This window comes from Erpetoichthys calabaricus, chromosome 6 (genome assembly GCF_900747795.2).
Source record: "Erpetoichthys calabaricus chromosome 6, fErpCal1.3, whole genome shotgun sequence".
NCBI classification, from domain to species: domain Eukaryota; kingdom Metazoa; phylum Chordata; class Cladistia; order Polypteriformes; family Polypteridae; genus Erpetoichthys; species Erpetoichthys calabaricus.
The window spans coordinates 217448556-217465301 of NC_041399.2; the positions used below are offsets into that span (position 1 = coordinate 217448556).

General features: G+C 53.1%; 1 protein-coding gene across 1 annotated transcript in view; it reads left to right on the top strand.

Annotated features, from left to right (window-relative positions):
- Window positions 1–16746, top strand: part of kmt2ca (lysine (K)-specific methyltransferase 2Ca) — an 85736-nt gene that overhangs the window by 27488 nt on the left and 41502 nt on the right. The window contains exons 3-13 of the mRNA XM_051929378.1: window positions 5156–5256; window positions 6722–6833; window positions 7170–7349; window positions 7848–7963; window positions 8099–8205; window positions 8509–8981; window positions 9270–9384; window positions 10183–10358; window positions 15362–15510; window positions 15649–15750; window positions 15879–16444. Of these exons, the coding sequence (XP_051785338.1) occupies window positions 5156–5256; window positions 6722–6833; window positions 7170–7349; window positions 7848–7963; window positions 8099–8205; window positions 8509–8981; window positions 9270–9384; window positions 10183–10358; window positions 15362–15510; window positions 15649–15750; window positions 15879–16444 (2197 nt within the window). The remainder of the gene's footprint in view (window positions 1–5155; window positions 5257–6721; window positions 6834–7169; window positions 7350–7847; window positions 7964–8098; window positions 8206–8508; window positions 8982–9269; window positions 9385–10182; window positions 10359–15361; window positions 15511–15648; window positions 15751–15878; window positions 16445–16746) is intronic.

A 16746-nucleotide genomic window follows, 5' to 3' on the forward strand; every position in this document is an offset into this window, starting at 1 on the left:
GGGCTCCCCGCCTTGGTCCAGACGTGTGGCACGCTGCGCTGGCGGCTCAGCTCTCACCATCTCAATGGCATGTTGCCCTAAAGGCCGATGCCAGTCTCATCGTAAACTGCATGTGTTCTTCTTCTTCTGACCTCCCAGAACTTGTGAGCTTCAGGCTTGGACGCTGCGGAGTCACAACCGTCATGGCTGCCTAACCTCTCGAGTCCGCCATGTGACATTTGAGATCAACAGTGGAGCGAGTGAGCTTTCTGTCTTTCTTTTCTCTCTTTCTGTCTTTCTCTTTCTATTTGGAAGACTCAGTAGTACAGCAGATATGACAGCAGGCTTTAGAAGTAAGTAAAAGTGTTTGCCCCCCTAGCCGTAGGGTAGTGGGGGTACAGCCGCCCCGCCTGGTAGAAGGGCATTACTTCCGGCTGCAGTGGTCCATTATATGACAGAGAGAGATGACAGCCCACCAGTACTTGATTTCAAAGTGAAGGACACGCCTGTGAGGAGCCCCCGCTGCTTGGTCCGAGGTCCACACGTCTAGCAGCGCTGAACCCCAATGAGAATGCGTCTTTTACACGTTACGGGGTCTCGCGTTTTCATGCAGACATGAGAGTTTCTGGTAGGTGTCTGCGATGACCGACCAGCAGTGAGCAACAGTAAATATCCAGAAACGGAAACAAGTGACGCCGCTGTCACCACTGCCACCCAGTCATACGCTCACAATGTCCCAAACGCCTGCATTTCTACAGAAATATCCCAGAAGACGCCATCGTGAGCGACGATGGAACGGCCGAGCGTTTGAATGGTGGGCCCGCCGTTCTGTTTGGAGGCCCTTTGGAGTCGCCTGCATGTGTGCAGTGGGGTCTCCTCCTGATGCCCGTACTCTCCTCTCCCCGCGCTTTGCCTTGTCGACGTCATGGCAAAGTGCAGCGTTGGCCGATGAAGGAGCTGGAAGTGACCGGGGAGGTGGTGCCCGTTGCATTTCCAGTGTGTAACGACATTGCATGTTTGTGACGTTCTGGGCACACGGCTGGGTGACACATCTGGGTGAGGCCTCTTGCTCACTCTTGTCCAGCACCACCGGTCACCACTCTCTTCAGTCCCAGGCCGACGGGTTTTCTTGGCCTTCACCACAAACTTCTGTTTATAAAAAAAACAGAAACCAACTGGTTTAACGGACGTCTGCCTGGCCTTTAATTTGTGGGTCCGTCCCCTGTGCGGTGGTCCCCCCCCTGAGCCTGGCCGACTGGGCTTTTATTTAGCCAGCTTGCATTGTACAGGGACACCCCAGGCCATCTGGTTCAAGGGGACAATCGCTGCCAGGCTGATGAAGAGCAGTTGGGCAAGGAGAGCAATGCGCTGTGCCACACTCAAAGAAGAGCAGGCAGGTGCTTAGTGCATGAGGGACCCCCTGTAGACTGCACCCCCAAAGCCAGACGGGACAGTGCCGTGAGTGGGCAAAGGGCGGGCACGCCGATGACCATTTGGAGTGCTGCTCAGTGCCCGATGCCACACGTGTCATTTCCTAGTTCTCAAATGTTGTTAAATGTCCCTTTTATGCTCCTGGGAATGGGTGACCTGGACCAGGTGATTTGGAGGGCTTTTTATTCCTGGCACTGCCATCTCTAACCCTTTTGCTGTCCCCATATTGATTGTTCCTTGTGCCTCTTAGCAGATGTTGACTTCCTCACAGGTACAAACGTAAGAACCATGCGAGCCGATGGCCTTTGGTGTCTCCTTTTCAGTGGACTTGTTTGGCCCCCCCACCTCCTCCTGGACCATCGAGCACCTGTGGTGGGCTCTCCCCGCACTGAGGCGCTGGGGCCGTTTGTCTTGTGCCTGGTGGCAGCTTCGTCCTTTGTAATTCCGTGCGTTTTTTCCTCCTCCCTGGTCCTTGATGCCCATCGTCTCCTCCTCCTCCTCCTCCTCCTTGGCTCGGCCTGTGTACCTGATGGATCTTCGTCTCCATTTTAGTCCTCACTGCGCGTGTGGTCATGTGACCACGTGGTCTTCGTCAGCTTTGCAGGTCTCTCCTCATCTCCACCGCTTCACATTGAGGTTTGGTGTCCAGTGTGGAGCCTGACGCAGCGGCGGGCGTGGCGCTCGTCTTGACTCCCCAGTTGTGTCATCCGCCGGATGTCTGCTTGTCTGTACCCCCCCGCTCCCCTTTATTTTTTTCCTTTATTCCGGACCCTTTGTTCTTCTGTTCTGTCTGTCTTTGAAGTTTCTTCATTTTTACGCTGCCATAGCTTTACAGACTGCAAAGGAGAGCCACGCTTGTCATTTTGTGGGCCACAAGTGACTCGATGTGACGTGGTCCTCACTCAGAATGTCACCACGCCGTCGAATTCTACTGGAATCTTCAAATCCAACCCTGAAATTTTTATTTCAAAGTCCTGAAACTCTGAGGTTTTGTTTTTTTAAATGAAAAATTCTTTAATGCAAGAAATAATCAGGAGAAGGAGGGACGGCGCTGTTGGCGCGAGTCCTTAGCCCCCCGAAGCCGACTCACTGCTCATGCCGCTGTCGACGCCCGTTCTGCTCAGCACGTTTGCCTCCAGCGTGTTTGGGGTGCCCGCCAATTCTCAGCGGACTGAGCTCCGAGCTTTGACTGGCCAGCATTGTGGGTTCATCGGAGTGTCCTTGTGGTTGGGACCACCATTCTGGTCCTTGTACTTTCCACCCGCCATATCTTCCTTCTGTTCCTGCCCATCGTGACTCATGCGGCTTCTCTTGCCACGTTTCTTGCTCTGTGGCTCGTGTCACATTTGTCCCCCTCACTCATCCACAAACTCTTATCTTGGTCTCATCTGACCACAAGCACAGGAGTGGCCGGCCGTGTGCGCCAACTGCAGACTTGCATTCTTTTTGGGCAGCGGCTTCTTATTAGTGGCACATTTCATTAAAGGACAGTGGCGGTCCGAGCTGAACTGCTGCCACCAATAACACATGGGGGGGGGTTTAACGTGCAGTGGTGGCCAGGCTCAGATTTCAAATCCAAAGAAAAGTGCAAACAGCGCAGTGAAAGAAAGAAAAGAAAGAAAGAAAGAAAGAATCCATCCAAACGGCATCAAGTGGAAATCAAAGACAAACAAACAAACAAACCAATCAATCAATCAATCAATCAATCAATCAATCCATCCATCCATCCATCCATCCATCCATCCATCCATCCATCCATCCATCCATCCATCCATCCATCCATCCATCCATCCATCCATCCATCCATTAAAATGTCAGACTGTCCTTAAAAATCAACCAAGCGAGTCCCTTTCAAAATGGACGTCTCCCCGGCTTACCCAGCTTGGGTCTTACAGCGCAGAGAGACGTCCGTCAAATCGATAGGCGGGGCTCCCCAGTCTGAACCCGGGCTCAGGTCTCTTCTGCCCATCTGAGCCTCGCCAACTCCCGCTGCCATCGCTCGGCCTCACCCCACTTCTCTGCCCTCTTTCACCTCTGTCGTCGTCCTTCTTCTTCTTCTTCCTTTCGTTTGTCCCTCTTCTCTCCCCCTTGAATGCCTCAGACGCCCACAGAGATGGAGCTGGCGAGTACCGAGCTCGAGATTGTTGAGCCGCGTGTGGACACCTGCTCAAAAGTGAACGCAGTTGAATCGTCTGCAGACGGTGGTCCGAGTCGGGCAGGCGAGGCTTGAGTGCAGGAGGCCTGACGAGTTTGGAGTTTGGTTTGCTGCGAGATGAGACACCCGGTCACAGGACAAGTGGAGCGTTGGGGGACTTTCTGGATTTCTTCTGGAGTCCATGAAGGTCGGGGTGTGCTTAGCGGGGGCCGATGCCAGAGCTACAGCATTTTGAAGACCCGTCGGGTTTTTGTTTGCCAAATTACCACGGCCATATTGGAAAGTAGCAGCGAGACCAGAATGCGATGGCGCGGGTGCGGGTGGGCGGGCACAGACAAGCTTGTGGTGCCTCGGGTAGCTTTGAGAGACAACCACATGTCAAGATGGCTCTGTGGCTTTGAAAAGGAGAGTCTGAGTGAGCGCTCGAGTCCAAATGAACCCCAGTGCCTTACAGGTCATTGCCACCGAAATCGTGCGTGAATAGACCGCTCCTGTCCTTGACACCTGTATGGCACGCAGAGAGGCTTTGATTGGCAGCCTCCGCTGATCTCTGTGGTGCCAAGCGGCCAGGGCACACGGCCACACCTGGGTGTTTTTGTTTTATTTATTTTTTTAATTTTAACAAGACATTCAGTTTTCTGTGCCAGTTGTGTAATTGGCCTGTCATTGTCAGTTACCGAGACTTGGGCAAAGATCCAGAAAATTCTAAAGGCTTACAAAGTGATTGTCACCGCCGTCTGTAAACGCGTATTTAAAAGTCAGACGTGTGAGTTTGGTGATTCCAACTGGCACAGTGTTGCGGTGGCATACCTGGTTAGACAAAGGAGGAGTGCAGGCTTGTTTTTAAGACAAGTTAGGAGAAGCACAGCAAGTAAATCTCCTGCCCAGTGGCTTTAAGTGGCAGCCTGTCACGTGTCACATGTCACCAGCAGGCGGGTGCTGAGGTGAAATGGAGCCGCTTTCAGCCTCTTCTGATGAAGAGTCTCATTTACAGACTAGCAGAGAGTTGTGAGGCCCTGGCATGCAGTCATTCTCACCATGCTGGTGCCAGTCTGAGGCTGGCAGTAAGGAGGTGGCCATTCCCCAGATTCCGTTTCCTGTTGGTACCCCGACTGACATTTGTCTGTCCAATGAGACTTGGGGTGCGGCTTGTGGCATTGCCGTCAGCCTCGTGGTTGCCATGGTTTCAGACGGTGGTGTGCAGTCTGCCCGGAGCTGCCGGCTCGCTATTGGCCAATGTCAGATAATGTGGGTGGGCCCTATAAAAGTTGACTGAGCATCCCACCTTGTGAACTGTAGCTGGCACTTGCACTGGTGTGCTAACCTGAAGCAGGATGCCCCCCACGAGGTGACCCTTAAAAGAGTCTCCCAGGCCCTGGCTCTCGGTGTTCAGGCCGTTTGTTGTGCCCGTGCCCTCACTTGTCTGCGGCCGACTCCTCCATTGAGAGGGCAGCCGTGCCAGTGTGTAGCTTGTTTCTTTACAGTTGGGTCCGCCATGCCAGAGTCATAATGATGGAGGCTTGAGGTGAGGGGTCTTGATGACGTGACACTCGGAGTAACCTCGATTTTTGCTTTATTTTTTGGGCACAGGTGTCGCAGTCGAGGCAAGGCGGCTCTGGACGATGAAGACAGCATGGACAGCGTGGGACCAGCAGAAGCAGACCCCGTGCTGGAGCCAGCAGGCAAGTCGGGTGACAGGTGGACTGAGGGAGGACGACGGCGTCTGTCCATTCGCAGCCCTCAGCAGTGGGCATGGACTTTGGCATCTTCCCGAGTTTGTTGTGTCGAGGTGCTGGCCGCTCCACACGTGGCACAAGCATGCCACCTGCGACCAGGTGTGTGTGTGCGTGAGCGAGTGCTGCTCATCGGCTGTGTTGTCGGTGACGATTATTTAGTTGGGCGAGAGTTTAAAGAGCGATTGCCACACATTAAAAATCCCGAGGAGTCGCCATCTCCTCCTGCCACATTCCCTGTGTGTGTTAGGATGCCCGTCTTGCTGAGGCATCCCTTTGTCTGGCACACAGACCTGGCTGCACGTGTAGTTAGGAGGCAGATATGTCAGCGAAGCGTTACAAGCTTCAGTGGGGTCTGCGCTCCTGCCGGGGGTCACATCCCCCCCACCTCGTGTCTGGTGGTCACACCGCGGGCTCCAAAATGTCAAGAGCCTTGTCCCACCTGTTCTTGTCATGTTCTGCCCTGTGCCTGCTGCTGGGGTCGTGACGACCGTCTGACTGACCCCTTGGCTCTCTGTGCTCCACACTTGTAAGCCACCAGCGTCCCAGCATTCTCGGTGTCATCTTTGACATTGTGCAGGCCGCTGTGTCGATGACAGTCCATCTTGGCTGTACCAGTTGACTGCGCTTGTCTGTATTGGTATAGGATGGTGACAACGGCTAAAAGTGGAAGTGGGGTCTCAAAGGACGCTGGCAGGGGCTGGCATCTCTGGCCCTCCTGTTGTGGGTATTTGCCCTTCCATGCGCCCGCATGCTGCCTCCCAGCTCCTAACACGGATGAGACGCCATTGGGAGAAGAGATGGCAGAGAGCCCACTGAGCGGTCTGTGTGCCGTTTTTTAATGCTGCCTGGCTGACCGCTGGGTTTCCCGCATAGCCACCTGGTCCTGTCTATTGACCGTCGTTCGATCTGTCTTAAGCCTGCCATCTGCCGTGAAGGTCGGTGCACCTCTGAACCCATGAGGCCTTTCAGTCATCGCCAGCCTCGTACTAAAATACAGTTGGCTTTGCCTACTGAGCTAAAGGCACTCGCAAGCACATCCGGCAGTGGTGCCCACCTGTGTGCCATCTTCTTCAGGTTGTGCTTATTGTCTTTCCTCTCTCACCTGCCCCGCGCAGTTATGTGTTTGTGGGAATGAGCACACGGTCAAGTACCCATTCGTTTGGTCAGACGCTAATGGCGCACGTATCTGGGTACTGTCTCCACTCGCTCGTACAGACACACGTGTACGTTTGCCACGCTCTCGGAGAGGAGTTTTGGTTATCGTGATTGGCTGCCTGGACGTTGGTGGGCTCCTTGCTTTTGTTGGGCTGCCTACTTTGGCACATTTTGTGTGGTTTGCGAAGTGATCCGAAGGGTAAAGAGGAGACGGAATGCAGTGGAGTGCCCGGCCGGCCGCTAATCCCCTTCCTTCCCCTTCCAGACACACAAACGCAGCCTGTGGACAGAATGCCCAGCCCATGTGCCGAGAGGACCAAGGAGGAGCCTCTGCCGCCTCTGCCACTTGAGCCTGCCGGCGAAGAAATGAGAAGCAGGTAGGAGAGCCGGGCTTGTGCTGAGTCAGAGTCGGCAAGGGGGGTGAGGGGGGGTTGGAGGATGTGAATGACGGAGCAAAGCATGCTGGGAAACAGACAGCAGGATAAATGAGTCCTGCCAGGCCTCACAGCCCCCTGGCAGCTTGCAGCGGGGAGGTGTCATTAATTTAGAAAGTGGGGGAGGGGAGGTCGCAGAGTGACTCCAGTCTGCCTCCTGAGGGGCTTCGAGAGGGGGCTCACTAGACTGGCATGGAATGACTGACAGTGATATCTGTGTGGTGGCACTCGTGCCTTTGCCCTAGCCCCTTTTAATTTGTATGCCTCAACTGTTGGCAGCGAGCCGCTCTGTGCCTTCTGCTACTGTGGTGAGCGGAGTCTTCTGGGTCAGGGAGAACTGAAACGCTTCGGCCCCACTCCTGGTTACGCAGAGGGCACCCGGCCCAGGAGGGGGACAGGGCAGCAGAAGGATGAAGATGGCGACGGCAGCCTCCGATGCAGAGTGAAGGAGCAGAGCAAGTAAGTGCGAGCCGTGGGCGGGCGCCCTTCTGTTTGGGTGAGCGCAGGTAAGGCGTGCCTTTTTTGGTTGGCCACCTTGTGTTGCGCCTGCCGGTGAGTAAAACTTGGGCACCTTCATGGCTGGCCACTTTAGGTCATTCAGGGTGCAGCCAAGCTGGCAGGGTGCCATGCTGATGACATTTCTGCCTCGTGGTGAATGAGTGTACCCAATTCGTTCCTTCAAATCAATTGGGATTTGATGATGTCATGTGCGCCAAGTGCTCTCTTGGCCGGCGTCCAGGCAGCCGTGCATTGTTCCGCCAGCGCCCTGTGATTGGCTGCTGCCTGCTCTGCTTTGTGAGTTAGGGGAGCACGCCGGGTGGGACTTGTGAAGGATGCTGTGGTGTGCTGGGGCTTCTGGGAGTTGGGGTGGAGTCCAAGCGAGCGCCGTCTTCTCTCCGTCCCCGTGTACGCTAAGCGTGTGACCGACTGTAACGTTGTGCCCCTTGCTGTCCACAGCACTGTGCTGAGCACCGAGACACCTTTTGACGAGCAGACCGGCCTTTTTTTAGAAGAGTTCGGCCAGGTCGGCCTCCCAGATGACATTGACGTCTCACTCTTGTTGGAGTCCTCGGGTAAGGAGAGCCTTGGTGGTTTGTCCTGAGAGCAAGCGGGTGACCCGTGAGTGGCGTGGTGGCCCGCCGCCTTCTCCTTTTTGTTCCTATTTCTATACAGTTTTGGCATCCTTGTCCTTCTTCCTTCATGCACAGGACACTGCTGGGCCCACCAGTCTTGTGCCATCTGGTCACATGGAGTCTGCCAGCAGCAGGAAGTTTTGCGTAATGTGGACAAAGCAGTCGACTCAGGGAGCACAAAGGTAAGAGCTGCCATGACGCTACTTTCAGATTTACACAGGAAAAGGCAAAGCGTCAAGCAGAGCTCCACTGGCGCTGCCTGCTCCGGAGGGTTAGAGACGATGGACGCGGCATTCTTGGGGGACTGAGATGTTGCCACCCGACTTAATTTGGTGATGCCGCTGCCGCTGGATCGGGGTGTTGGGTCACACTGTCAACAGTGCTGTGCTCTCCATTTCTTAACGTTGAAGTGACGTTAGGGACTCGGCTGGTGGGGGGTGTTGGTAAGGACCCCCGCTCTGTGCTCATTGTGCTCCCCTTCACAGCACTGTACATACTGCAAGCGCCTTGGAGCCACCATCAGATGCTGTGAAGAGATCTGCCATCGCTGGTACCACTATCCATGTGCGGCCGCAGCAGGAACCTTTCAGGACATTCAGAGCCACTGTCTTCTCTGCCCGGAGCACATTGAGCAGGCTGTCGATAAAGGCGAGTCCCGCTTTGCTCAGGCCTTGGTGTGCCAGCTCACCGGGTGCCTCGGTTTTTTTTTTTTTTTTTTTTTTTTTTTAGCAGTGCCACTTTACTGTCGTAACGCTTGTGTTTTCTTTCCCGTCCTTCCTTCAACAGCACGCGAGGGAGCCAACTGTGCTGTCTGTGACAGTGCAGGTGACCTGCTGGACCAGCTCTTCTGCACCAGCTGTGGGCAGCATTACCATGGGTTATGTTTGGATATTGCAGTGACCCCTTTGAAGCGGGCAGGATGGCAGTGCCCCGACTGTAAGATCTGCCAGACGTGCAGGTAAGTTGAGGCCACCTCCTCGGATGTCTTTGGCCCCAAAAGGTCATGCGTTAGTGGCTAGTTATCTGTGCCTCGACACTGAGGGCATTGGGTGATTGTGTGTCACGGCCGCCCCTCTCGTGATAAACTGAGCAGTGACCCTTGCGGAATGTGGGGAGCCCTAGGACTGACTTACCCCTTTGTAGCAGCTTGATAGGCCGAGGTGAATATGCTTGGCGGCGGCTGCTGCTTGTCCTCTTCCAAACTGTGCCAGCTGCTTAGGCGTGTCACATGTTCCTTTTGTTTCAGAAACCCAGGAGAAGACAGCAAGATGCTAGTGTGTGACACGTGTGACAAGGGCTACCACACGTTCTGCTTGCAGCCTGTGATGGACTCCATACCCACCAATGGTTGGAGATGTAAAGTGAGTCACCTGGCCGTTCAGCGATTTGCTCTGTCGACGTGCGTGGCAGACGGTCAGTTCGTAGCTTGTGGATTCCCGCAGGAGGTGTGCGAATGTTGGGCAGCTGGTCAGGGCACCTGACCCTTTATGGATATAAGCAGTGCAGCTCAAGTCCTGGTCTGCTCCAAGGATCGACACGGAGCAGCAGATGACACGATAGGATGGGCTGGAAAAATAGGAATCGGGAAGGCAGGGAGGACTGAGAACCAACCTGGTGGGCTTTCATGCAAGGCAAAAAGCCGAAGGGTGTCCCGCGTGTGAGTTTTCACGGTCGCTGTTGTTAATGACGTGAATCAGTTAGGATGGCTAAAGCCTTGAAAGTATTGCAAGGTTATCCACTGCATCATACAGGTGGGAGAAGAGAAGCCCACTGCTCAGTAATGACGGTCATGTTGGCTTGGCTGACCGATGGGGACACTGTGTCGGCTGGAGTGACAGTGTATGTGGGTTGTGTGGGTGGGCTGCCGTGTTCTTCAGCTCTCGTCTCACCAGCTTGCCCTGCCCTTGAATTGGGGTCTCTCTCTCTCTCTGAGCCTTCATAGGATCGCTTGTCTTTAGCAGTTAATCGGAAATTCACGCTTCGCTTAGAACTCCAGCGAAAACGAGTGGCAAATCTTAATGAGCCCCCTCTTTGTCTCGTAATAAAGAATGAAGTCAGAAGTGTGGGGGCTGGGGGGTGCAGGGTGGCAGAACAGAGGGCTTAGTGTTCGACGAGGGCTACTGTCTAACAGCGTGCCACTTTGTTTTCATTTCCCACAGAAGTGCAGAGTGTGCGAGCAATGTGGCACGCGGAGCAGCCCCCAGTGGCACCACAACTCCTTACTGTGTGACAACTGCTACCAGCAGACCGATGACAGCCTGGCCTGCCTTCTGTGTGGGAAGCCCGTCCACGTCGCCCTGCAGAAGGACATGATGTGTTGTCAGATGTGTAAAAGGTTGGTATGCCTGTCGGGAAGCTCGGCACGTTTCAGCTTTCAGAAACAAACCAGAGTCTCGAGCCCTTGAGAGAGCAGCACAGGTGTGGATGGAGGTCTCATGGTTTGGAACGTCTGCAGACCGCCACGGTGACACGAGAGCTCCAGATGTGCCAGCGTTCTCAAAATGGCCGGTCAGCACTGTGAGATGTCCGCTAACGCGGCTTTGGGCCCCTTGCGGGTGCATCTGCCAAGTGTGATGGGGCGGCTCTGTTATCTGGATGAGCAGTGCCCCCCACGTGCCCAGTTTTCGCTACATTGACCCGTGTCCTCACACTCCTCTCCTCTTTCTTGCTCTTTGTGGTATTAACACGTTGCCAGGTTTGTGGGCACATAACAATTAGTTGTGATGAGCCAGTTATAAGTATGTCTTTATTTCCTATTCTTGTAGTTTTTCCAAAATATCGTGTGCTCTGAAGGTGAAAGTGTCCACAGTGCGGCTTACGACTCTCAACGTGCATCCAGCTGCGGCGCCATGCCCTCCATCTCTGTTTGCTGACGTTCTTCAGATCTGTCCACTGGCTCTCCTCTGTGCCATCTGAGGCTTAACCCTTCAATTGCCACCCCCGGACGCCAAATACTTTTTTGCTGCACTTTAAAAGAAAACGTCACAATTCACAAAGAAAAAGTGACATTTTAATAGAACACATTTTTTTTTTTCATGCAAATAGCATCGCAATTTTTGCAACTCTGCTCATTTTACACAATAAAATAAAAATAAAAATCCCGTAAGATGCCAAAAGGGACTCTGCTCTGTTGGGCCCCAAGGCCCTTAACCTGCAATTGCTGAGCGCTTTGAGTAGTGAGAAAGCGCTATGTAAATGCAAAGAATTATTACAATGCCAGTGAACTGTAAAAACTACTGGAACGATATGTGGAAGGTGCAAGTGACGCCATTGATGACATTCACTGCGCTTGGACTGGCTGCCAACGCTGAGGCTGGCAGTCACGTCTGGTGCAGCGGCTCGATCCCAGGGACAGTGAGGCTGCGGTGCTGCAGGGGGCGCCAGTGGTCACGAGCTGGCTGCTCAATGAATGTACGGCACGGACTGATCAGCTCCGGCATGCTGGCCGATTGCACTGGGAACCAAATTTAGCCGGTTAAGACGTCTTCAGCAGCGCGTATCTCAACATGGGATGGGACAGGTGAAGCGCTCCGCTGACTTGTTTAATTAGGACGTTCTAACATTTAGATAGTGAGCACACGGCCCAACAAAGCTCGCCGGTCCTCTCCACTTAAGTAACATCAAGTGGAGTTGTGAAGGTCCCTCAGGTCCAACTGTCCACCCTCCTCTCTGTGGGTCTGTGTGAAGAAAACTTCCTAATGTTTGTGTGAAATTCACCCTTCACAAATATTTTAGGATTTACACCCCGTTTTCTCGATGACCTCATTTTATGAAGTCACCATCTCGATCCACTGGACTAATTCCCTTCATCTCCTCTTCATCACTGGGAAGGCTCAGCTCTTCTAATCTTTCCTCATAACTCCTCCCCTGTAGCTCTGGACCTTCTCTAGTGCTGCTGTGTCTTTATGGAGACATAAACTGCACCCAGGACTCCAGATGAGGTCTCACCAGTGCGTTCTAAAGATTCAGCAGACCCTCCTGTGACTTTTACTGCACACGTCAAGGCGCTATATAACCTGACATTCTGCCAGCCTCCTTAATGTCTTCCAAACACTGGCTGGCAGTTGAGAGTCCACCACAACTCCTAAGTCCTTCTGATAAGGCGTAATTTCAATTTCACAGCTCAGGTCACATTTTCACTTCCTACGTCTACAACTTTACATTTACTGACATTAAGCTTCACCCTCCACAAATCTGCCCGAGCTGGCATGCTGTCCTCCGTTGTCCTCATGGTTATGAGTGCCAGCCGGGTGTGCGATTGACAGACGCCTCTCCCTTCAGTTTCTGTTACATGACGGTCGCCTTCCCCAAACCTCGAGGACCCTGGTCCTGCCCAAAGCTAAAACTGTCTCTCCTTAGCTAATTAAACTCTACTGAAAGAGAATGGCAGAGCGGCTGTGTGTCTGTAGTAGTAGCAAGTCGACCAACGCTAAACGTACTGGAGGCGGCGGGCAGTGCAGTGCCAGGCCTTGGCATGTCCAGAGATGGCGTTAGGAGTCTCATCCTTTGGAGCGAGAGAAGTTCAGATTGGCACCAGAGTGGCTAATACACTAAAACGTGTCCCGACAAAGCAAGAAATTTCAATTGTCATTAATAAAGAAAAATTCAAAACCTGAAGCATTTATCAAGGATCAAATCAAACCTTCCTGGTGCTGTGTGTCTCATGTTGGATAATCTCCTGCTTGCCTGTTCTGATCCCGATTTGCTCTGCGTTTTCCAGGGGGTGTCAATCCATTGACATGGTGGACTTTTCACATACTTTGGGTTGTTAAAGTCTGAGCCCCTGCTGCACGTCTCCTAAGTGAGGGCCCCCCCGTTTTTATGTCCCGGGCACACGCCTTCATGTTTGTAGCTCCAGGTGAGACTTTGAAGGTGGGCTTGAAGAATTTGGGGGCAGGCGTGTGGGCAGCTGTTTGTAGGTCGGAATGGGCAGCCTGCGCGAGGGGTTCACAAAGACTCTTTGAGCAGGAAGTTCTCAACGCTGAATGTGGCTGCTTGCGTATCCGTCTCTTGTGCCCTTCCTGCTGACTAACAGACTCGGCGTTCTCTAAGACCCCCGGATGACGATGTCTCTTTACGGTAGTTATTTATGCAAATTGACGAGAGCGGTGGCCCGGCACTGACCTCGGAGGCCCTTTTCAGAGAAGCCGTTTCTTGTGCCAAGCCAGATTTCCCCGTGCTGCACCCTGAACCCTCGTCTCTTGAGCTTCTCCCAGTTTGAAGGTCCGTGCCAGTGCTGTGGGAGCAGGGTTCTGACCACTCTGAATGTAGCCTGACCCTGGTTCTCCTCTGTTGTTAATGCATTTCACTAACTGCTTGGCCATTTTCTTCCTTGTACAACTGTGATGGAGCCTCTCCTGGTCGTCTTTTGCTTTCTTAACTTCTTCCCGAGTTGCGCTTTGTCTGATTTGAGTTTCTTTACAGTCGCTTCACCCGAGTCCCTGTGTCACCTCCTCTTCATTCTAATTTTAGGTTTAATGTTATTCTGTATTCCTGAAGTCCCCACCGCTTCTTCTCAGCCGTCCCCACATTGAAAGTTTGTCCCAGTTTGGTTGAAATGAAATATTTTGAGCTTTGTCAGTCCAGGCCATCCCAAGTACAGGGTGGTCCCAGCTCAGTGGGTCAACTGGCTTGTCTGGGGTCACGTTTAGTCACCAGACAGCCCCGGACACTAACAGAAGTTGTTGTTTTGAATTCTTTCTGGTTGCGTTGGATTGTCTGAGGAGATCAGCAAAGGCGTCTCCGGCTAATTGTCTTGAATCTCTGAAAGGGCCCATGGGAACATTGCCTGCCGCTCTCTCGATCCCTCCTTTACATGCTAAAGTCACTGCTGGGGTCATCTGATAAATGGCTGACAGGATTGTCCAGAGTGACATGGTGTGCGGAGGGCCACCTTTGAGTAAACGTGTCACATGGCACTTGACTCCAATTGCAGCAGGGATGTCCGATACGGAGGAGGCCATAAGAGCAGAGTAATTCTACATGCATGGTGGGTGTCACGGGCCAACTCGACGTAACATTCTCAGTCGGAAATCCAGGGATGTTATGGTCCTGCGGTTTGGTGCCAGTCCTGCAGCTCATTTTACAAAAACAATATGGCAGCGCGTGGAGGAAACAGTCGAGTGACCTGTGACCTCAAACGTCCCAGTAGCCGAGCTGGAGTTTATCATCTTATCAGTTGAGGGGCTCGTCGTGTACTGAGAGGGGCTTACAAGGGCTTTGAGAGGTATCTGGTCAGCATGGCTGATAGCCCCCCGGGCAGGCCTTGTGGACAGCGTAGCTCAAAGTGCTTTACAAGAAGACAAAGAGAAGAAAAACAGTTAAGATCAGGCTGTGATGGTCAAGACGAAGTACAGATGGCTGGGAGAAAAACCAAAATGTGCAGGGGTTCAAGGTGGGCATTCTGTTCTTAATTCATTCCTCTTTGCTTCCAGGCCTCACATGACCTCACATGATCGTATTTGACGATGTTGGTCTTGTGGACAGCCGAGACCCCCGCCTTCATTCTGTCATCACAGGGGGCCGCGTGGTGTCTTGATCAGGGGGTAGTGGCGCTGAACGTCACCGCAGAGAATAGTGGGATTACTGGAGATTGCCGGACCCCTGAAGAATCTGATAATTCAGTGCCCGTATGGCTTATTAGGAATCCAACTCCGAAAAAGCCACCTGAAAATGACGGGATTTTAGCAGTTGTGTCAAACTGTGCTCCCGATTTTAGGTGCGTAACGGCAGAAGGCCACCTCGGCACTTGTACGGTTACGACTGGGAGTGTCGGCGACGGGCCTTTATAAAGCCTTAGTGATATTTCAGAGTCCATTCTGGACGGCACTCAAACTGGTGAGGTGTGCTCAGCCGCCCTTTGTCTGCACTGATTGGTGTCTTTCTTAGGTAGTCCTGTTAGGTGTGCGTTACGTCAACGCGTGAATTCATTGTTCAGCGTCGCTATATCCATGTTTGTAATGAGGTAAGATTTGTTTAATTTGAGAAATCAGAAATCCTGCTCGACATGGGATCAGATCAGGTGTCCTCCACTGAGCTGTGGTGGCTCACCTTGCGCTCTGAGATCATCGGACTTGATGGAAGCTTGTGGGTTCAAAAGAGCAGCAGACCCAGAGAAGATGGCTGTGGCCCAGGACATACAATAGCAGGGGTCTCCAAAGTACAATCGCCACAACTAACACACAAGTTTCTGCCAGTTAAGTAAATCTGAGCGGTTTCCTTGCATTTGTCAGACATCCTCGCTGACGTGTTGTGAGCTTAACGCGCTTGTGTGGCCATCTTTCAGCAGAGACGCACAACTGTGGGGTCCATAAATGCCTTTTCTGTCTGACTTCTCAGGTGGATCCATCTGGAATGTGAGAAGCCTGCTGAGGACGAGACGTTCGGGAGTGAGAGAGAGCATTACGTGTGTCCCCTCTGTAAGCCGGCAGACCCACAGGTGGCACAGGTGGAAGGCAGTAGTGAGCTGCCAGGAGCTGAAGGACTGGGTAAGTGGGAGCTCACGCCAGTCTGCACCCAGACCTGAATGCCCAGTTCCTCCGCTTCCTAAGCTGTAGGTGGTCCATGGAGCCAGGGGTTCTGCCCTTGAGCTGTCTTGACTCTCCTCTTGTGTTTTGTTCCTTTAGACCTGAAAGAAAGTGAAAGTGAAGCCATTAAAGAGGAGATGACAACCGAAGCCACGAGCAGTGAGGTGAAGGCCCAGCTGCCAGAAGCGTTGGCTGCGTCCCGTAAGTTTAGCATCTTGAGGCCCCGCTGTTGCTCTCCCGTCTTTATTCCTTACTAGTCGGTTGGATACATTTATTGATTTGTTTATTTATTTATTTCATTTGATTTAATTTATATTTTTTACTCAAAGCCACTGATGTTGCACAAGACGAGGCAGCCATCCCTGAACGGACCTCACATACCGCACTTCTGTCTGCAGAGCTTTGTGATCCCAAGGGGCAGGAAAGCGACAATCTGGCTGAGGCCCCCAGCTGCCAGTCACAGCAGCAGCAGAAGGAGGAGGAGAAAGTGAGCGGTTTGCCCGAGGAAGGCCTGGCTGAAGGTAGCGGCACTGCAGAGGCAGCTGGCCCACAGCCCATGGATGTGTGTGTCCCCACGGAATTGAAGCCTCCCGACACGGCTGTTGTGAAGGGGGAAGCTGAAGAAGAGGAGGAGGAGGACGATGAGGAAGATGAGGATGATGAACAGGATGTAGCAGTCTCTGAAATGGACAGTACCCCAGCGAGTGAGAGAAGCTTTTCAGAACTGAGCTCTCCAGCAGAGAAGCGTTCTCCCGACAGCAAATTGGTGGCATCTCCGGCGATGCTGGGGCCCATTGTCCCACCTCCCTTCATCCCGGTCCCTCCTAAGATTGGTATGGGGAAACCAGCCATCACCAAGAGGAAGTTCTCTCCTGGCAGGCCAAGGATCAGACAGGTAGCCCAGCACCACTTTCATTCTGCCCTCCCTGTTACCATAGCAAGGCATTGGTAGCCCGAGTGTAGATGGGTGACGGCGCCAGACCGGAAAATAACATCGGTTGGAGCGCAGCCTTTGTCCACCCAGCCATCCTAAGCTGACCCTGTTCCCACTGGGGACTGGTGCACAGTTCCTGTTTATGTAGTGCCAGTGCCCATCCCGAGCCTCAGTTCTGTGCCGGGAAGTGGTGGGCACAGACATTCTGAAAGCAGGCGAGGGAGTGGCCTGTGGCATGTCTTCCTGCCCACCCCAGCGCCCGT